Source organism: Chlorocebus sabaeus, chromosome 7 (genome assembly GCF_047675955.1).
Source record: "Chlorocebus sabaeus isolate Y175 chromosome 7, mChlSab1.0.hap1, whole genome shotgun sequence".
NCBI classification, from domain to species: domain Eukaryota; kingdom Metazoa; phylum Chordata; class Mammalia; order Primates; family Cercopithecidae; genus Chlorocebus; species Chlorocebus sabaeus.
This window is the reverse complement of record NC_132910.1, coordinates 54,234,132-54,256,325: the sequence shown is the minus strand read 5'-3', so window position 1 is coordinate 54,256,325 and position 22,194 is coordinate 54,234,132. Positions and strand designations below refer to the sequence as shown.

The 22,194-nt window shown below is 39.0% G+C and overlaps 1 protein-coding gene across 2 annotated transcripts in view; it reads left to right on the top strand.

Annotated features, from left to right (window-relative positions):
• Nucleotides 1-22,194, top strand: part of MANBA (mannosidase beta) — a 134,686-nt gene that overhangs the window by 48,931 nt on the left and 63,561 nt on the right. For both annotated transcript variants that reach the window (XM_007999408.3, XM_073017520.1), the window contains exons 6-7: nt 18,888-19,063; nt 19,974-20,084. In XM_007999408.3, coding sequence (XP_007997599.3) covers nt 18,888-19,063; nt 19,974-20,084 — 287 coding nt within the window. The remainder of the gene's footprint in view (nt 1-18,887; nt 19,064-19,973; nt 20,085-22,194) is intronic.

Sequence of the window (22,194 nt, the reverse complement as noted above, 5' to 3'; positions counted from 1 at the left end):
ATTTTGAAATATACAATACATGTTGTTAAGCATAGTCACACTATTACGCTGTCAAACATGAGAACTTATTCCTTCTATTTAAATGCATGCTTGTTCCCATTCATCAGGCTTTCTTCATTTCTCTCTGCCACTCATATACCCCTCCTATCTTCTGGTCTCTATTATTTCACTCTCTACCTCCATGAGATCAACATTTTTACCTCCGACGTGGGAGTGGCAAGATGCAAAATTTGTCTTTCTGTGTCTGACTTTCACTTAACATAATGACCTCCAGTTCCATCCATGTTGCTAAGACATGATTTTATTCTTTTTTATCCATTCATCTGTTGATGGACACTTAGGTTGATTCTATATCTTTGCTATTGTGAATAGTGCTGCAGTAAACATGGGGGTGCAGGTATCTTTTTGTTATATTGATTTCTTTTTCTATGGATAAATACCTATCAGTAGGATTATTGGATTGTATGGTAATGGTTCTACTATTAGTTTCTTGAGAAATATTGTATTTCCATTGTGGCTGTACTCACTCACATTCCCATTAACAGTGTATAAATGTTTCCTCTTCTCTGCATCCTCCCCAGCATCTATTATTTTTTGTCTTTTCAGTAATAGTTATTCTAACTGGAGTAAGATAGTATTTGTGGTTTTGATTTACATTTCCCTGATGTTGATTAGTGATGTTGACCATTTGTGCATATACCTGTTGGCCATTTGTATGTCTTCTTTAGAGAAATGTCTATTCATATCCTTTGCCCACTTTTAAATGGGGTTATTTGCTTTTTTACTGTTCAGTTGAGTTTCTTGTGTATTCCAGATGTTAGTACCTTGTCAAATGGATAGTCTGCAAATACTTTCTCCCTTTCAACAAGTTGTCTCTACATTCTGTTGAATGCTTCCTTTGCTGTGAATAAGCTTTTTAGTTTAATATAGTACTATTTGTCTATGTTTATGTTTGTTATCTTTGCTTTTGAGATCTTAGCTGTAAAATCTTTGTCTAGATCAATGTCTTGAAATGCTTCTCATATGTTTTCTTCTAGTAGTTTTATTGTTTCAGGTCTCATGCTTAAGTCTTTAATCCATCTTGAGTTGATTTTTATTTATGGCGAGAGATAAGAGTCCAATTTCATTTTGCATATGGATGTCCAATTTTCCCAGCACTATTTATTGAAGAGGATTGAAGAGGGTGTTCTTTCTTCAATGCATGTTCTCTGACCAAGGTGCCTTTGTGAAAAATCAGTTAGTTATAAATAAGTGGATTTATTTCTGGGGTTTAGACTTTGTTCCTTTGGTTTATGTGTCTGTTTTCAGATAATGTGATGTAATCTTTGACTCAGGATTGCTTTAGTTTTTTGAGTTCTTTTTTGGTTCCATATGAATTTTAGGATTGTTTTTTCTATTTCTGTGAAAAGTGACATTGATGTTTTGATAGTGATTGATTGCATGGACTCTGTAGATTGCTTTGGGTAGTATGGTGGTCATTTGAATGATATTAATTCTTCCAACCCATGAGCATGGGATGTTTTTCGATTTGTTTGTGTGACCTCTTCAGTTTATTTCATCAGACGTTTATAGTTTTCCTCGTACAGGTCTTTTACCTTTTTGGTTACATTTATTCCTAGGTATTTTATTTTTTGTAGCTATTGTAAATGGGATTGCCTTCTTGATTTCTTTCTCAGCTAGTTCACTATTGATGTGTAGAAACACTACTAATTTTTGTATGTTGACTTTGTATATACAAATTTGCTGAATTTATTTATCAGATCTAAGCATTTTTTGATGAGTCTTCCAAGTTTTTACAGATATAAGAGCATGTCATCTGCAAAGAGGAATAATATTACTTCCTCTTTTCCAATTTGGATACCTTTTATGTTTTTCTCTTGCTTGATTGCCCTGGATAGGACTTCCAGCATTTTATTTGATAGGAGTGGTGAAAGTGGGCATCCTTTTCCCTTTCTAATTCTTAGAGGAAAGACTTTTAGCTCTTCCTCATTTGGTGTGATGTGAGCTCTGGGTTTTTATATATGGGCTTTATTATATTGAGGTATGCTCCTTCTATGACTAATTTGTTGATAGTTTTTATCATGAAGGGATATTGAATTTTATTAAATGCTTTTTCTGCATCTATTGAGATGATCATATGTTTTCTGTCTTTCTGTTGATGTGAGATATCACGTTTATTGATTTGTGCAAATGTAAGATCCTTGCATCCCTGGGATAAATTCCACTTGCTCATGGTATATTATCTTTTTGATGTACTGTTGGAGTTGGTTTGCTAGGATTTTGTTGAGGATCTTTGGATCCATGCAAATCAGGGATATTGAGCTGTAGTTTTCTTTCTTTCTTTCTTTTCTTTCTTTCTTTCTTTTTTTTCTTGCTGCCTCTCTGTGTGGTTTTGATATTAGCCTGATGCTGACCTCTAGAATGAGTTAGAGTTACCTCCTCTTCAATTTTTGGAATAATTTGTGTAGAATTGGTGTTAGTTCTTCACTGTAACTTTGGTAAAATTTGGCAGTGAAGGCATCCAGTCCTGGATTTTTTTTCTGTTGGAAGATTTTATTACTGATTCAGTCTTGCTACTTATTATTAGTCTGTTCAGGTTCACTATTTGCTGGCTTGCTTGCTTTCTCTTTCTTTCTTTTCTTTTTCTTTCTTTCTTTTCTTTCTTTCTTTCTTTCTTTCTTTCTTTCTTTCTTTCTTTCTTTCTTTCTTTCTTTCTTTCTTTCTTTTTCTTTCTTTCTTTCTCTTTCTTTCTCTCTCTCTCTTTCTTTCTTTCTTTCTCTTTTCTCTCCCCTTTCTCCTCCCTTCCTCTCTTCCTCTCTTTCTCTCTTTCTTCTTTCTTTTTTCCTTTCTCTTTCTTCCTTTTTTCCTTTCCTTTCCTTTTCCGCCTTGCCTTGCCTTTTCCTTTTTCCTCCCCTCCCTTCCCTTACCTTCCCCTCTCCCTTCCTCCTTTTCCCTCCCCTCCCCTCCCCTCCCCTCCCCTTCCCTCCCCTCCCCTTCCCTTCCCTTCCCTTGCCCTGCCTTCCTGACAGGACCTTGCTATGTTGCCGAGGCTGGTTTCCAACTTCTGTTCTCAAGCAGTCCTCCTGCCTTGGCCTCCCAAACTGTTGGAATTACGTAAGCCACTGTGCCTGGCCTCTATTTTTTTTTGTCAGTCAGTACTGGCAGGTTGTATGTGTCCAGAAATTTACCTATTTCCTCTACGTTTTTCAGTTGATTAGTGTATAGTTGTTCATAATAGTCTCTGGTGTTTCTGTAGTGTCAGTTGTAATGTATCCTTTCTCATTTCTGATTTTATTTATTTGGGTCTTCTCCTTAATTAGTCTAGATAGGGGTTTATCAATCTTGTTTTCAAAAATAAAGTTTTCATTTCATTGATCTTTTGCTGTTTTTTTTTTTTGTCTCTATTTCATTGAGTTCTGCTCTGATCATTATTATCACTTTTCTTCTTCTAATTCTGGGTTGTTCTTGTTTTTCTAGTTCCTTGAGGAGTATTGTTAGGTTGTTTGTTTGAAATCTTTCTACTTTTTGGATATAAGTATCTGTTGCTATAAACTTCCCTTTTAACACTGCTTTTGCTGTGTTTTGGTATGTTGTACTTCAATCTTTATCTGTTTCAAGACATTTTTAAATTTTCTCTTAATTTCTTTCTTGACCCAATTGTCATTTCAGAGCATGTTGTTCAATTTCCATGTGCTTGTGCAGGTTTCAAAATTCTTGTTATTGATTTCTAGTTTTATTCCATTGTGGTATGAAAAGATACTTGATATGATTTTAATTTTTGAAAACTTGAGTCATTTTTTGGCCTAACATATTATCTATCCTTGTTGCTATGTGCTAATGAGAAGAATGTGCATTTTGTAGCTATTGTATATTTTGTAAATGTGTATTAGGTTCATTTGGTCTAAAGCACAGTTTAAATACAATGTTTCTTTGTTCATTTTTTGTCTAGATAATCTGCATAATACTGAGAGAAGGATGTTGAAATCCTGCACTATTATTTTATTGGAATCTATCTCTCTTTAGATTTAGTAATATTTGCTTCATGAATCTGGGTGCTCCAAGTTGGGTGCAGATATATGTAGAATTATTATATTCTCTTGTGGAGTTGATCCTTTTATCATGATATAATGACCTTTTTTTGTCTATTTTTACTGTTTTTTGACTTAAACTTTGTTTTATTTGATGTAGATATAGCTACGCCTGCTCATTTTTTATTTCCATTTGCATGGAATGTATTTTTCCATTCCTTTACTTTCAGTTCATAGATGTCTTTAGGGGTGAGTTGAACTACTTGTAGACAGCATATAATTTCATCATGTTTTTGAAAAATCCCGTCAGTCAATTTATATCTTTTAAGTGGAAAGTTTAATTCATTTACCCTCAAGGTTATTATTGACATATGAGGGCTTATTCCTGCCATTTTATTAATTGACTTCTGGTTGTTTTGTATACCTTTTTTTTCCTTTTCATTATTATTATTATTTTTTATGCTTTAAGTTCTAGGGTACATGTGCACAATGTGCAGGTTTGTTACATATGTATATATGTGCCTTGTTAGTGTGCTGCACCTATTAACTCGTCATTTGCATTAGTATATCTCCTAATGCTATCCCTCCCCCCCACCAACAATAGGACCCGGTGTGTGATGTTCCCCTTTCTGTGTCCAAGTGATCTCGTTGTTCAGTTCCTACCTATGAGTGAGAACATGTGGTATTTGGTTTTCTGTTCTTGCGATAGTTTGCTGAGAATGATGGTTTCCAGCTGCATCCATGTTCCTACAAATGACACAAACTCATCCCTTTTTTATGGCTGCATAGTATTCCATGGTGTATATCTGCACATTTTCTTAATCCAGTCTGTCACTGATGGACATTTGGGTTGATTCCAAGCCTTTGCTGTTGTGAATAGTGCCGCAATAAACATACGTGTGCATGTGTCTTTATAGCAGCATGACTTACAATCCTTTGGGTATATCCCCAGTAATGGGATGGCTGGGTCAAATGGTATTTCTAGTTCTAGATCCTTGAGGAATCGCCACACTATTTTCCACAATGGTTGAACTAGTTTACAGTCCCACCAACAGTGTAAAAGTGTTCCTATTTCTCCACATCCTCTCCAGCACCTGTTGTTTCCTGATTTTTTAATGATTGCCATTCTAACTGGTGTGAGGTGGTATCTCATTGTGGTTTTGATTTGCATTTCTCTGATGGCAAGTGATGATGAGCATTTTTTCATGTGTCTGTTGACTGTATGAATGTCTTCTTTTGAGAAATGTCTGTTCATATCCTTTGCCCACTTTTCAATGGGGTTGTTTTTTTCTTGTAAATTTGTTTGACTTCTTTGTAGGTTCTGGATATTAGCCCTTTGTCAGATGAATAGATTGCAAAAATGTTCTCCCATTCTGTAGGCTGCCTGTTCACTCTGATGGTAGTTTCTCCTTCACTTATGAAACTTAGTTTGTCTGGATATGACATTCTGGGTTGAAAATTCTTTTCTTTAAGAATGTTGAATATTGGCCCCCACTCTCTTCTGGCTTGGAGAGTTTCTGCTGAGAGATCTGCTGTTAGTCTGATGGACTTCCCTTTGTGGGTAACCCGACCTTTCTCTCCGGCTGCCCTTAACATTTTTTCCTTCATTTCAACTTTGGTGAATCTGACAATTATGTGTCTTGGAGTTGCTCTTCTCGAGGAGTATCTTTGTGGCGTTCTTTGTATTTCCTGAATTTGAATGTTGGCTTGCCTTACTAGGTTGGGGAAGTTCTCCTGGATGATATCCTGAAGAGCGTTTTCCATCTTGGTTCCATTTTCCCCCTCACTTTCAGGCACACAATCAGACGTAGATTTTGTCTTTTCACATAATCCCATATTTCTTGGAGGCTTTGTTCATTTCTTTTTCCTTTATTTTCCCTAGACTTCTCTTCTCACTTCACATCATTCATTTGATCTTCAATCATTGATACTCTTTCTTCCAGTTGATCGAGTCGGTTACTGAAGCTTGTGCATTTGTCATATATTTCTCGTGTCATGGTTTTCATCTCTATCAGTTCATTTATGGCCTTCTCTGCATTGATTATTCTAGTTATCTATTCTTCCATTCTTTTTTCAAGATTTTTAGTTTCTTTGCGCTGGGTACATAGTTCCTCCTTTAGCTCTGAGAAGTTTGATAGACTGAAGCCTTCTCTTCTCAACTCGTCATTCTCCATCCAGCTTTGATCCATTGCTGGCGATGAGCTGCGTTCCTTTGGAGGGGGAGAAGAGCTCTGATTTTTTGAATTTCCAGCTTTTCTGCCCTGCTTTTTCCCTATCTTTGTGGTTTTATCTGCCTTTGGTCTTTGATGCTGGTGACATACTGATGGGGTTTTGGTGTGGGTGTTCTTTCTGTTTGTTAGTTTTCCTTCTAACGGTCAGGACCCTCAGCTGTAGGTCTGTTGGAGGTTGCTTGAGGTCCACTCCAGACCCTGTTTGCCTGGGTATCAGCAGCGGAGGCTGCAGAAGATAGAATATTGCTGAACAGTGAGTGTTGCTGTCTGATTCTTGCTCTGGAAGCTTCGTCTCAGGGTGTACCCAGCCGTGTGAGGTGTGATGTGTCGGTCTGCACCTAGTGGGGGATGTCTCCCAGTTAGGCTACTCAGGGGTCAGGGACCCACTTGAGCAGGCAGTCTCTCCGTTCTCAGATCTCAGCCTCCGTGCTGGGAGATCCACTGCTCTCTTCAAAGCTGTCAGACAGGGACTTTTATATCTGCAGAGGTTTCTGCTGCTTTTTGTTTAGCTATGCCCTGTCCCCAGAGGTAGAGTCTACAGAGGCAGGCAGGCCTCCTTGAGCTGCGGTGGGCTCCACCGGATTCGAGCTTCCTGGCAGCTTTGTTTATCTACTTAAGCCTCAGCAATGGTGGGCGCCCCTCCCCCAGCCTTGCTGCTGCCTTGCAGTTAGATCTCCGACTGCTGTGCTAGTAATGATGGAGGCAACGTGGGCGTGGGACCCTCTGGGCCAGGTGTGGGATATAATCTCCTGGTGTACCGTTTGCTAAGACCCTTGGTAAAGTGCAGTATTAGGGTGGAAGTTACCCGATTTTCCAGGTGTTATGTGTCTCAATTTCCCTTGGCTAGGAAAAGGAATTTCCCTTCCCCCTTGCGCTTCCCTGGTGAGGCGATGCCTTGCCCTGCTTCAGCTCTCACTGGTCGGGCTGCACCTGCGGACCAGCATCAACTGTCTGACATGCCCCAGTGAGATGAACCCAGTACCTCAGTTGAAAATGCAGAAATCACCTGTCTTCTATGTCGCTCATGCTGGGAGCTGGAGGCTGGAGCTGTTCCTATTCGGCCATCTTGGGTGCCACCCTTGTTTGGTAAATTTCTTATTGATATCCTGAATTGTTTTTCTGATTTCTTTGTTTTTTTTTTTTTTTTTTTCCCTGAGTTAGCTTGCATCTCAATGAATGTCTTTAATTTTCTTATTCTGAATTCTTTATATGGGATTTCATGCATTTTATTGGAATCTGTTGTTGGATAATTATTGTATTCCTTTGAAACTGTCATATTTCCTTGCTTTTGCATGTTTTTTGTGTCCTTATGTTTATATCCTTGCATCTGGTGTAACAACCACTTCTTCCAATTTTTTGAATTCGCTTTTATAGGGGAAGAATTTTTCCTGAAGATGAATCTGTGGTATTGTTTGGGTAGGGCACTTTTGCTTTGATTCTCAGTGCTTGCAATAGTGTAGTTCCTATATGATTTCTTCAGCTGTAACAGCATCAGTGGTGTTTGTGATTTCCTCAGTGGCTTAGAGTATAGTTGTTAGTGGAGGTTGCAGTGAAGTTTTGCTGGGGATGGGAACTTCAAGAGGCCAATCCTTAGACTTCACTGGTGGCAGCAGCAGGCTGAGTGTGCCTGTCCTTGGGCTTCAGTGCAATATATGCTGGCACTGGTATTAGTGAGTCCAAGCATGATGAATCTTGGGCCTCCAGGTGACTGGCCTGCTTGGTTGCTGGCAGCGGCAGTGGTAGACCACTGGTCTGGATGGGTGGGTCTTCAGGCCCCTGGGCAGCAGGTATGGCATGGGAAATGGCAGTAGCAGTGGCAGGACAATCCTCTGGTTTCCAAGAAGTCTGCATTGGTGTTGGCAGTGGCTGCAATGGGCTGGGCACACTAGTCCCCAGGCCTGTAGGTGGCACATGCAGGCAGATGTTAGCTGTGGTAGTAGCTGCAGGTTTAGTGGGCCTGTCCTCAGGCTCCTGGGAGGAGTGCTCAGGTACCAACGGTGGTGGTTAGGGCAGGGTGATCCCTAGGCTTCCAGACCATTTGCTCAGGCACTGAGTGGGAGTGTAGAGCCAGGCCAGGCAGGCCTGTCCTCAGACCCCTCTAGTGGTGCATGTGGGAGCTGGCTGTGGTAGGCAGGCATGGGGTGGTATCCAGAGCACTGGTGGAATGCTTGGGTGGGGGCAGTAGTGACTGTGCTGCCGCCCTGCTCCAGGGGAGGATGGGGTTGCTTTCAGTGGCAATAGCTATAGGTAAGTGGAGAGCATGCACTTTCGCCCCAGGTAGTAGAGATAAGCAGGGTAGCCCTTCCACAGGGTGTTTTGAAATGTGTAGCAGCCCTGTTCCTGGGGGTGGTGGAGTTGCTTCAGCATTGATGGCAGCAGCCAGCAGCAGTGCCTGGATACATGTGGGGATGTCAGTAAGTCTCCAGGAATGTGGAGATGTAGGGCTTTTAAGCCCAAAGGCAGCATGCAGTCTGGTCGGGGCTAGGCTCTCAAAATGGTGCCTTGCTTTAACCGCTTAGGATCTCCCTCTCTGGAGCAATGCCATTGCATATCTCGTAGCTCCCTCTACTGGTCGTGGGGGCTGCGAGGGTGGAGGTGCTCTCAACATGGCTAGGATTGCAGGAGTCCATGATGGGTATGTAGACCACTGGAGGCGACTCCCTTACCTTTTCCCAGCACTGGAGAGCCTCTCCAGGCTTTCAGCTGCTCCCTGCTAAGCAGGATTCCTTGCTTTTCTCTCCTTCCTTACCTTAGCTGTTTTCTGTCACTTTTCTGTTGAATTTCAGTGTTTTCTGATAGGTGATCTATCTGAAGGGGTTCTTCTTTGTGGAGGTGGCAAATAACAGATGCTGCTAGTCAGCCATCTTGAAGCTCCTCCCTCATTTTTGAAAATTTATGACTGTAATATATTTTGTACTTAACATAGAGAAGTATATGTTTCCTGTTCAGAAGATGTGCTTTGTGCATGTTAAGTAGTAATTCCTATATTTCTAATTAATTTCATAGTTATCAATATGGTTGTTTGATATAATAAAATTAGAGCATAAGCTCATGAGAGCATTAAGAGAGTTCTACCTTTAGGAGTTTCTTCAGAATTTTTTTTTTCAGTTTTTATCTGGAAGACAGCAGGTATCACTGATATCAATAGATGTTTAAATGTTGAGAAATAATAAAAGAATAAGCTAATGTGGTCTGGATACTTATTATGTATTTATTTGGTGTATACTATGAGACAGGCACTGTGAGAGTTACTGAATTTTTTTTTAAAAAGCTGAGTTCATAATAAAAAAGATACATATAATTTTTATTTAAAATAAAATGTATTCATTTTTAAAATTTAAGTGTGGAATGAGGTGGGTCAAAACTAATGCAAGGCTGGGCGTGGTGGCTTATGCTTGTGATCTTTAGCACTTTGGGAGACCAGGTTCGAAGGATCACTTGATGCCAGAAGTTTGAAACCAGGCTGGGCAAACATTGTCTCTACAAAAAAATTAAAAAATTAGCCATGTGTGGTGGTGTAGGCTTGTAATCCCAAGTACTCGGAGGCTGAGGTGGGAGTGTAACCTCACAATGAATTCACCTTGCCTGCTGCCTAGACAGAGCTGATTTATCAAAACAGGGGAATTGCAACAGAGAAAGAGTAATTTAGGCAGAGCTGGCTGTGTGAGAAACCAGAGTTTTATTATTACTCAAATCAGTCTCCCTAAGCATTCAGCATTTGGGGATCAGAGCTTTTTTGTTTTTTGTTTTTTTTTTAAGACAGAGTTTTGCTCTGTTGCCCAGGCTGGAGTGCAGTGGTGCGATCTCGGCTAACCGCAACCTCCGTCTCCCAGGTTCAAGTGATTCTTCTGCCTCAGCCTCCTGAGTAGCTGCAACTACAGGCGTTCGACACCACGCCCAGCTTATTTTTTGTATTTTTGGTAGAGGTGGGGTTTCACTGTGTTAGTGGGGATGGTCTTGATTTCCTGACCTCGTGACCCCCCTGCCTTGGCCTTCCAAAGTGCTGGGATTACAGGCGTGAGCCACCACGCTGGGTGGGATCAGAGTTTTCAAAGATAATCTGGTGGGTAGGGGCTTGGAAAGTGGGGAGTGCTGAGTGGTCAGGTTGGAGACAGACTCGTAAGGGGAGTGAAGTAAGGTTTTCTTGCTGTCTTCTTTACTGGGTAGGATGGCAGAACTGGTTGAGCCAGATTACCAGTATGGGTGGTGTCAGCTGATCCATCCAGTGCAGGGTCTGTAAAATATCTCAAGCACTGATCTAGGTTTTACAATGGTGATGTTATCCCGGGAGCAATTTGGGGAGGTTCAGACTCTTGGAGCCACTTTCTGCCTTCCCCCTGTTGAGGCTAGAAAGACATACTGTAATCTTTGTGCTTTTTCAAGTGTTCAATTTATATCTTGACTTAAAATTAGCGAGTTTACTCCTGAAGATCAAAAGACCAACCATAGTTCCCTAACTTAATTGTGTATGACAGAAGGAAACCATTAAACTAAAAAATTAATGTGAAATTCTTGTGAATTAATTTACTTATATATGTATATAAGTATATATAAGTATATATGTATATACATATATATTTATATACATATATGTATATGCATATATAAGTATATATGTATTTAATAGTTATCAATTTGGTTGTTCGATGTAATAAAATTAGAGTATAAGTATATATACTCTATATACTATGCTAGATATACTATAAATACTATACTATATATATGGTATATACACTATACCCTGTATAAGTATATATGTATATATATGTATATATGTATATATACACACACATATATATATGTTTCTTTTCTGTATTCTTAGTCCTTAAAAATAGTGGTTTCTAAACTTTTGCACTTTTTAATGTCCTGTGGTCATTTGTTTGATTTGCCCTAACTTCAGCTTCCTAAATGATGTGCACATATTCTTAATGTTTAAGGTAGTTAATAATAAAAACAATTTATATTTGAAAAAAATACTGAGGTCAAAGGAAAGCAGAAATTACTGCTGTTTATCTTTATTTCTAAGACTCCTGTGACTTATCTAAACATTACGAGATTCCAGTTCATTGGCGTGACTTTCTTTAAAACCTCAGTAGCAAATATTAATTTGAAAGATTTATCCTTAGCTCTGAAATATTCTAATCAGATTTTAAATATCGATAACTATTATAGTTACTTAAAAAGTGAAAGAGTAACTTTAAAGTACTTTAAAAAGTGAAAGAGTAACCCTGTATTGGAAAGAGAAACTCAGATGCTTTTTAGTGGGTGTGGAAACCCAGCAAGAATCTACTGTCCTTTCCCTTGGAGATGAGGGCTGGGAGGGAAACTGACCTCATCACTTAGGAGTAGAAAGGGAGAAGTCTGGGCTGAACTTGGGATACTGAGATATGTGGGAAGGAGATATGGGGAGAGGGTAACTGGTAAGGCAGATGTCTCAATTCCAAGGATTAAGGACATTTATAAGCAAATAATCTGTCCAAAACTGAAGGCCCTGGATGGTGGTGATGATGATGATGGTAAGTGTGTGTGTGTGTGTGTGTGAGAGAGAGAGAGAGAGTGAGAGAGAGAGAGAAAGAAACAGACATATTCATTTATTGATTATCTTGTCCATGCTAGGTCTGTTATGTTTACAATCTGATGTGAACTCTTCACACTAGGGCATACATTTATTAGGAAGGGATGATTGCCTAATTTTATGAACTTTTCATAAAGTTTTATAAACATACTGAGTTAGAAATATACAATAGGTATTTTTGTTGAAACAATACACTGTTCACTTTTATTACCACAGTAATAAATATATAACAAATAAATAATATGGAGATGTTTTTCAGCATGTGAGCTCCCTTGTCTTGTCTTCTGGAGCTGAGGTGAGCTGTGAATCTTTGATGTGTGCTTGGAACACTTCTGCTACCTTAAAGATGTTCTCTTCACCACCTTGTCCAAATTTACTTGCTGTCTCAGCCTAAAGCACTCTCTTCTTCCTGGATGACCTAGCTGTGGAGTTGGAGTGTGGGCTAGCTCTCAGCCAGACCCTGGCCTGCTCAGCAGATGAAAGGGCATTGCAACCCTTGGGTTATGGCTTAATACAGAGACTATCATATTAAAACAAAGATTTGTCAGTCTTGCTTATTTGATAAGCATGCATTTATTTTTTAATGCATTCATTTGGAATTGCTTTTTCATTCATCTTTAAATTATTTTATCCATAAAATAGCCCTTGAAAATAACTTTATGGGTATTTTGCTTGAAATATCCATAAAGAGGGTACGTTGCTTGAATAATTTTTCCTCTGATTAGTCTCCTCATTGCTTGAGTAAATTTTCTTTAGAGCTTGCTAACTTATCTTTGTTCTAGGGAGCATTTTGCATTGGGTCTCTTTTGCCTTGATTTCATTTTCAAGGGTTTTGTGCTGCTGAGTAGGCAAGGAGATCTTGCTGCTTGGTGAAGAAGAGGGAAAACAGCTGTTTTAACTAACTGTGGGCCAGCATTTTTGGCTAAGGCAATGGTTAGCTCTTTGAAAAGCAGCTGCTTAAGTCTGTCCCATTATTCTGGCAGGAGTACAGGAAAATATCTTATGTTTGAATTTATAAATTCCATGGCTTGGTCATTTCAGTGTGGTGTCATTACTGTTTCTTTAAATGCACATGACTACCTTTCCCTGCAGCTTTTCATATTCTATTAAAGATGGAGGAAGAGGAGAGCCTGCAAAAGGGGGAGCTGTGAGGAGCTCAGCAGGGCAAAGCTAATCCAGGCAGCTATTTTTGAATAACTTTTCCCCGCAATGAGATGAAGCATCTTTTTCATCTACCAGTGTTTGCAGATTCATCCCTTGCTGACTTGAATCCCTTGCTGCCTCTGAACTTTCACTGCCCTGCTAGTCCTTATGGTTCCCGATGCCATCCTGTATTCTTAACTGTGACCCTTGGGTATATTTTGTCTTTCTAAGTACATTCAGAGAGTTAGAGACAGCATATTTGCCTTTTTGGATTGGGATATAATTTATAATGCCTGTCAAGGTTTGCAGACGGTAGTTATTCAAGAAATAGATTTCATTTGCTTGACAGAAATGCTCACATAACTATTTTAGTGCCCTCATCAGGTAGTTTAGGTTACAAAGATGCTATTTTGATAAGTACAGGAACTGTGGCACCATAAAAATATACGTTTAGCAGAGGGTCAGACATATTATCTGTGTTTGTAGATTTCAGTGTTCTTTCTTTTTTTACTTTGAGACAAAGTCTCAGGCTGTTGCACAGGTTGGAGTGTAGTGGAGCGAGCTCGGCTCACTTTAGCCTTGACCTCCTGGGCTCAAGCGATCCTCTCATCTCAGCCACTCAAGTAGCTGGGGCCACAGGCGTGTCACTACACCCAGCTAATTTAAAAATTATTTTTGTAGATGGGGGTCTCATTATGTAGCCCAGGCTGGTCTCAAACCCCTGGGCTCAAGAGATCCTCCTGCCTCAGCCTCCCAAAGTGCTGGGACTATAGGCATAAGCCATGACACCTGGCCCATTTCAGTATTCTTTTTTACAGAGACCCTCTTATAAGAGGCTAACATTTTATTGTTACAGTGTCCCCAAATTCTTTGTTTTACATTGAATATATTCGACATTTGGCTTTAGGGCTCTGAAAGGCAAAAAGTACCTTTGCTTTTGCTTTTCCTCATTATTCATATACAAATGTCAATCATTGTGTACCTGCGAGTGTCATTCCTTTTGGTAGGCATCACTGCGAGAGGCTCATGGAAAATCGAGAGCACCAGAGTTAGGAAACCTGGACCCTTGGCCTGTCCATTGGCTCAGGAGGGAAATTCTGCAGTCAGGGCCTCAGAAACACCTGCAAAGTGACGAGAACATCTCCAAGTTTCTTCTACCTCGAACATTTTGTGGTTCTTTTGCTTTGTTTGTAAATTAGAATAGTCATTACCGCCTAGTGAGGGTATAAGTGTGGAACAACCCAGTTTTTCTTGAAACTAGACATTACATGACTGGATGAAAACATTGATACTTGAGTCTTTATTACAATCAATTAAAGCAAGGCTTAGAGTATAGTTTGGGAGTATGTCTTCCTGTTACTTTTTGACACACTTGAAGTAATGTAACTGAGTCCTCTTATTTTTCTACTTTCTATGTCTCTCCTTATACCTTTTTCTCCTAGACAATTGAATAAAGCTTTTTTTTGACATTTCTTCCCCCCAACTACATCTTAGCAAAGGAGTAGACTGTATGAGAATATAAGAGGAAGCTGGCATATTTGAGAGGATTTTGAAGGCTGATGTACTGGACACATCTACATGAGCTACAGTTGTCTTGTGATACTCTGAATGAAGGAGCAGCATACATTAATCTAGGCTATGTAGCTACTTACCCTTTCTACAAATTCCCATCCAGGTCAGACATGTTGTGCTCTTTGTTTTTCCTTTTTTTAAAGAACCCTCCCTGAGTCATCTCTGGCAAAGCCTTAAAGTGAATCAGTGGTCAAAACCACATTCTCTGCCATCCTCTGGGTTGCCTTCCTGATTGAGATTATATGAACAAACTATAGAACTCAGTCTCTTCTGCTTGGGCATAGGACATCAGCGAGAATACCAATAAGCCCTCAGGCCTGGGAGGGCCTCAAGACCTCAAATTGTGGAGAGGGCAGGCCAGCATTGCCTTTCCACCTGTTTTGATAAAGAATTCCTGTCCTCTTTGTGCCCGGAGTTGTTTAGTCAAAGTGAAGAGAGGATGCAGAACTTGGTGGTGTGATTGGAAGGATGAGCTCTGTAGGGGATTCTAGAAGATATAGCAATCCTTCTTTCCTGCCCTCACCCCCAGTACTGCATCCATTTTTGAAATGATCTTACATTTCACTTCAGGAGAGCTGGTGATGATAGGTGTTCTTCAGGAAATGATGACTTAGTAATGCCAGGAGAGAGATAATAGGGAGCTGTATTCTAGAAATGGGGTTTAATTTATAAGATGGAGTTCTTCTTACCTTCAAATAGGATTATGCAATTTATAAATTTAATTTAGCAAGTGAAAGGGAGTAACCAAAGAACATCAGGAAAACTACTGGTTATTTAAGACTTTGCCCCTTGTGAACCTAAATTACCTACTTTTCCATGTGCTGCTGGAAGGAAGGGGTTTACTCTATTTGAAAGAAGAGGAGAGGGGAAAAATATATTCTTAAGTATATCTGGTGATAACTTTGTAGGCTCGTAGATCTTCATACTGTGTTTTTAATTCTACAACCTTAGTTTGTTCATTTAGTAGTGCTCAGGAGTGTTAACGGGTTATGCTTTGGAGGAGTGCAGACTTGCTTGAGAACCTTCCAAGTTCAAAGCAAGAGAAACTGGGGAATTTTGCCAATGACCTTTGAGGACTGCATTGTTTGTTTTCCTGTCAGAGGCTGTCACTAACAGCTGATTCTCCTACCAAAGAAGAAGTAGCAGAAAACACCACAGGAGGCTGCTTGGTTGGTAGGAGGTGCTGAAAGGACATAACTAAAATCTTTAGGTGAATATTAAGGAGAAGTATATTTCAAATTCAGCGTAAAGGGAGTCTTTACAATAGCCAAGCCTAGCACAAATGGGAAGGTTATTTTGTGAGACAGAGGTTTTTTGTCATTAGAGGTATTTAAAGAAAGGTTAGAATGGCCTTTTGGGGGGGAATATTCTAGGGCAGGGATTAGCAAACTTTTTCTGTTAAGGATCATACAGTAAAACAGTTTAGGCATCTGTCACAACTACTCAACTCTATTGTTGTATTGCAAAGGCAACCAAAGACAATAAGTAAACAAATGAGCATGACTGTTATATTAGTCTGCTGTGGCTGCCTTAAGAAAATACCATAGGCAGAGTGACTTAAATAACAGAAGTTTATTTCTCACAGTTCTGGCAGCTGGGAAGTCCGAAATAAAGGTGCTGGCCAGTTTGGTTTCCAGTGAGGGCTCCCTTCCTGGCTTGCAGACAAATGCCTTCTTGCTATGTCCTCACATAGTAAAGAGAGAGACGGATATCTATTTCTTCCTTTTCTTATAAGGCTGCAATCCTGACAGATTACTGCCCCACCCTTATTACTTCATAAAAAGCTGGAGGTTAGGGTTCAACGTATGCATTTTGGAGGAGGAGTCCCCATTTAGTCCACGGCATCTGTGTTCCAATTTTATTTATAATTTTATTTATAAAAACAAGAGGTGGGCTAGATTTGTCCCAAAGACCATAGTTTTATAACCTATTCAATAGTGGAAATTAAACACTGATGAGCCAGTAGACTAGCTGATCTGCCAGCTGACAGATTCAAAACCTGGAGGCTATCGGTAAGTAACCTGCAAAATTAACTGGATCAGAACAAACCTAATTCAGGGCTCATTGACTAGTGTTTCTCAGAATAAATCATTTAATAAACAAAAATAGTTCTTAAGTCCAGGATTAATTTTACTTCAATGTGCATCAAATCTATTCTTTGGCTGATGGCAGATGCAAATGATAAACTGTGCTGGGGTCATCTTTAGAACAGGCCTGGTGTGGTCCTACAGTTGTAAACAGTGCCAGTTATAAAGTCTTTTGTCATTGATCAGCATACAAACCTAGCTTTTTTTTCTTTCGCAGCAAAGCCGTGATTACTAATCTCTTTATTTGTAGGAGACGGGTCTCTAAGGTATTTCTCAGATAGTAGCCTTCTCCCTCCCTTCCTTTGGAGAAAAATGGAAGCCACTAAATAAGAACTCCCTCCATATTTTGCCACCAATCATAGAAACTTAAGTGCCTCTGCACAGTCACTGCTCTTCTCCTTTTTTTCTGTGGCAGCAAAGAATGAGAACCTTTTTTGCTGACTTTAACCCCCTGTACCTCCAAGCTTTTTTGAGATTTCATCACCAGTTTCTTCTGCGTAACTTTAAAAAAGGGTCTCTTTTTCCACCCAGCTCTTGTCCCAAGTCTGTCCCATTGCTCTATCTTGTTTAAAAATAAAAACTAAACACAAATCCAGTTCCAGAGACGTTATGTAAACAATGTAAATTTAACAGGAAATGGAGGACAGAGTCGTACTGCACATATATAAAACTCTACTTCAAAACCCTTTTGAAGCATTCTGACAACCCCAAACTCCACACCCAAAGTTCATCCCTCATCTTTCTTCTTTCCATATAGCTCTCCTCTTCAGTCTTGTTTTCTCTTCTTTCTGATCAACACTCTGCCTCCTCTCTGTTCCTGGCTTTTCCAAGTGGCATTTTCTGAGGCTTTTTGCACACAGATTTTATCTTTCTGCTTCTTTCATATTCATCCTGGTATATCACTGTGCTGGGACCCTTAGCAATTCTTATAAAATGCAAATCTGATCACGCTCTTTGATGAAAAATCTTCAATGACTCTACATTGATCTGGGGTGAAATTGCCAAACTCCTCACCTGTTCGTCCTTTGGACACTGCTCAACTTTTTAATTATGCTGACCCCTCTCATCAATTTTGTTATTGCCCAAGTTTCCTTGTTATGGCATTCCTCTCTCTCACTCATGGGCCTTCACATGCTTCTGTGTGCCTAGAATCCTTATCATCTTCCTCTGTACTTAGCTGAGGCATCCTTCTGGTCTCAGCTAGATACCACTTCCCTTGAAAGCGTTCCTTGGCCAGGCATGGTGGTTCATGTCTATAATCTCAGTGCTTTGGGAGGTGGAGGCTGGAGGATTGCTTGAGGCCAGGAGTTTAAGACTAACCTGGACAACAAAGTGAGACCTCATCTTTACAAAAAGTAAAAAAAAAAAAAAAATTAGCTAGGTGGGGTGGCACATGCCTGTAGTGCCAGCTGCTCAGAAGACTGAGGCAGGAGGATCGCTTGAGGAGTTCAAAGCTGCAGTGAACTGTGATCGTGCCACTGCCGGGGCAACAGAGTGAGACCCTGTGTCCAAAAAAAAAAAAAAAAAAAGAAAAAGCCTTCCTTCACCCTCTGTGTATTAGATGTGCTTTCTGACGTCCTGTTTTTATTTCTCAGGACAGCCTTTTATTTCTCCTGTCCTGATTATTACACTTTTGAATTTGTCTATAGACTCTTAGTTCATGAGAGTAGGGGCCATGTTTATCCTGGTCACCATTTAATTCCCATCATTTAGTGGAGTACGTGGCACATACAAAAGTCCTCAGGAAATATTTTTTGTATAAATTATCTACATTTCAAGTATAACTTTATTTTTTCACATTTGATTAATTTTAATACATATAAATTTATGCATTACATAATTTAAAAACCCATTTAAATTATAAAGTAAAAATACTGTTACTTTTCACTTAACTTTATAAAGTATTTTTACTTTATAAAAAGGAACGAATGTGTATCATTCTTGGAAAATTTATTTTATCTTTCCATTTGTTATTTTCTGTTTATGCTCCATAAAGTTTTTATGACTTACAATCGTAACATTTTTAGAGTGGAAGTCTATATAAAATATATCATTTTTGTTATTCTTCTTCAGAATGAAGGATTAAACTGAAGATTAAAAGAAAATTTCCACGAAGTTTTCATTACGACAGCATTGTGGAGCACTTACTGGGTTTGAAGCTGCTTTAGTCTTACCTTCAATGAATCCTGAGAAGTGCAGTGATAATGCTTAGCATTTTATGTATTTTTTTCTTTTTCTTTTTATATTTTAGATAAGAGTGCCCAGGCGTGGAATCTGGAAATAGAGGCTACATTTGATGTTGTCAGCTCAAAGCCAGTTGGTGGTCAAGTGATCGTAGCCATCCCTAAGTTGCAAACACAACAGATGTACAACCTTGAACTTCAACCTGGGAAAAGGATTGTTGAGCTATTTTTGAACATTAGCAAGGTAAATGATGGTACTTCCTGAGAAGCAATGGATGAAAAGCGATACCTGTGCTAAAGAAAAGATTAGAAAGGAGGGACTAAGTATGAAAGAAAAATCTACTTTCTCTGCTTATATTTGTCGTTTTCTTCTCTATTTTTATTCTCTCATATGTTTTCTGGATGAGCTAAAGAATGATTTTCCCAAATTTTAAGATTGAGAAAATAGAGAATATATCATTAATTTGGCAATTCTTCCTCTCATTTTATTTTTATCATTTTATTTTAATTTTCTGTAGTATTTGTAGTATCCTGAAGCCAAAATACATTCTATGGATTATATTTAAATAGCAGTGATTATTTTTGGTACTTGTCAATTATTTTAATTATTGATACTTATATTCTACTTGCATAATTTTAATTCTAAACTCATGATCTTTCATACGTCAAGATAGAATGGATTATTTTTATCTTTTCTGTTTCCTTTTTCTATTCCTCTAATTAATAATTGTGTACTGAAAAAGATGGAGCAAAATAACATTCAGTAGCTGTTGAGAAAAAGTAAGAACTCAAAATGATTTTTAGTTTTTGACTTGAAAGAAGAGTCAACTTCAAAGTCCCATTCTAAGTGTTAAGAACGTGGAATAAATGAAAGTTTGGTGTTAGAGACAGGAAGAGTTGTTTTTCTGAACACTCATGTTATTTTGTTCTTTCCTTTTGCTTTTGATGTGTTGTTCCATGCTAGATTCCTAGCATGCTGATTTTTAAATATTATCAATGAATTGGTGTGATTTGGCATAATATAAGTAGGGAGATTTACATTGTTTTAGAACCTAGAGTTTTGTACTTGACTATATGAGAAATCGATGTGATGCTTTGAATCTTTTTTGCTGAAAATATGACATATTAGAGTGACTATGTAATTTTCTTAAAAGAATATTACTGTAGAAACTTGGTGGCCTCATGGACATGGAAACCAGACTGGGTACAACATGACTATTCTTTTTGAACTGGATGGAGGCTTAAATATCGAAAAATCAGCTAAGGTAAGTAAGTAATTTAAAATATTTTGTGAAATAATTATATTTCTTTTAGAAATAGTAATACAGAGCTTCATGGGAAAAGAAGAAACTGTCAAAACTCTTATGTCCCCACCCGTCAGAGAAAATTTCTCCTAACAGCATTCAAAAGCTTCTCTGTGTATGTGTGTATACATATATATATATTTTTTTCTTTTTTAATTTTTTTTTTTTGAGACAGAGTCTCGCTCTATCCCCCAGGCTAGAGTGCAATGGCACAATCTCGGCTCACCGCAACCTCCACCTCCCGAGTTCAAGCAATTCTGCTGCCTCGGCCTCCTGAGTAGCTGGGATTACAAGCACGTGCCACAATGCCCAGCTAACTTTTGTATTTTTAGTAGAGATGGGGTTTCACCATGTTGACCAGGCTGGTCTCGAACTCCTGATATTAAGTGATGCACTGCCTTGACCTCCCAGAGTGCTGGGATTACAGGCATGAGCCACTGTGCCCGGCCTTATATTTCTAAATGGATCATACTTTAGGTATTATTTTGTCAATAAGGAGTCTCCTGCTATAATTTAAAATTGTACCTTATATCAAAATAATACATGTGTAATTTCAAAACTCAAATATTACTAGAAAGTTTATGTGAAGAATAAGATCCCTTGCCCAACACTTCCTATTCCTACTTCCTACTCCTCAGAACCAATAATTTTTAACTTTTATTTATTTCCTCTGACATTCTTCTTCATTTTTCTAAATATATGCTTCTGCTGGTGTTTTCTGATTTTTCAGTTTTACCCATTTTAGGATATAGCACTAGGAATTGGAAAGAACTGCACTTTGTTATGTATTAGCTATAGGCTACTTACTTAATCTCAAAATATGTAAAATCAGGACAATAAAAACGAGATGGCTTGGATATGGCTTATGAGAGTTATGGCATATACTTAGTAGAGACAGTATTAACCCTCTTCAAAGATCTCCTCCTCTCCCGGACACCAGCTTCGGTGTTTACAGTTGGCTGGTGTCACCTCTCATATTTGGTATTGCCTCTCCTGTGGGCCAGACAACATGCTAAGGGTGGAGATATGTCCTTCAGGAGTGCATTTTCTATTTTTCTTTTGTTCAATCATGCTGTGTATTTTCTGAGACACTGAATGTGTGTGTGTGTGTCTGTGTGTGTGTGTGTGCACGCGCGTGAGGTGTTATGTACAGGGAGAACATCCTGGACCCATCTTAAGGGCCAAAGCATTCACTCTTATTGTAACCCTGTTGGCTGAGAGGATGTGTGCTGTCTCACACAGTGAGTTTGTTGTGTGTTGTTTTCATGAAAATGTAAAAAATAATGAGTCATTCCAACTTACTACAGAGAACGAAGAGGAACTTCTGTCTTTTTCTAAAGGAAATAATTCTTTTTCTTTCAGGCTAATATGATTGTATTATTGTTCATTACACATAAAGATGCCAACCTTTGAATCAAGCAGTAACAGGAGTGAAGGAGGATGTAACTGCCCCACAGCTTGAGTTAATGCATGTGTGTGAAATGTGCTCTTTGGCTGTGGCTGCTGTAGATTTGCTATTTTTGAGGCTGATTCATTCAGTACATACTTAGGGCACACCTACTGTGTTTCGGCTGTTTTGCTAGGTCCTGGTGATAGAGCTGTGACTAAGACACTGCTTCTGTTTCTCTCTGAGACCTTAGTAGAGCTAATAATCTGATTGGGAAGTGAAATCATTAAATGAGCCATTGGAATAAATTAGCACTCTAGAGATGTAGAGAGTGCCATTGGAGTACAGAGCAGGGTCATTCTGGGAAGATTTCCAGAGCCTGTGTCCTGAGGGATAAGTAGAATTTGGCCAAGTAATGTAGCAAAGAGGCAGAGGGAGAAGAATGTGAGGGCCCAAGGACTGGAAAGGATGTTGCATGTCTGTGCAAGTGAAAGAAATTTCAATGCAGCTGAGGCTGAGTTTGAAGTTGAAGAATGAGATGGTGTTGTAAAAGTAGCTAGGACAAGGTCCTGCAGGGCCTAATGAGCCACATGAAGGAACAAGCACTGATGATGTGGGGGTGGGAAAAAAGGAGTTAAGAATGGTTCCTCAGTTGCTGGTTTGGGCAAAAAAGGAGTTAAGAAT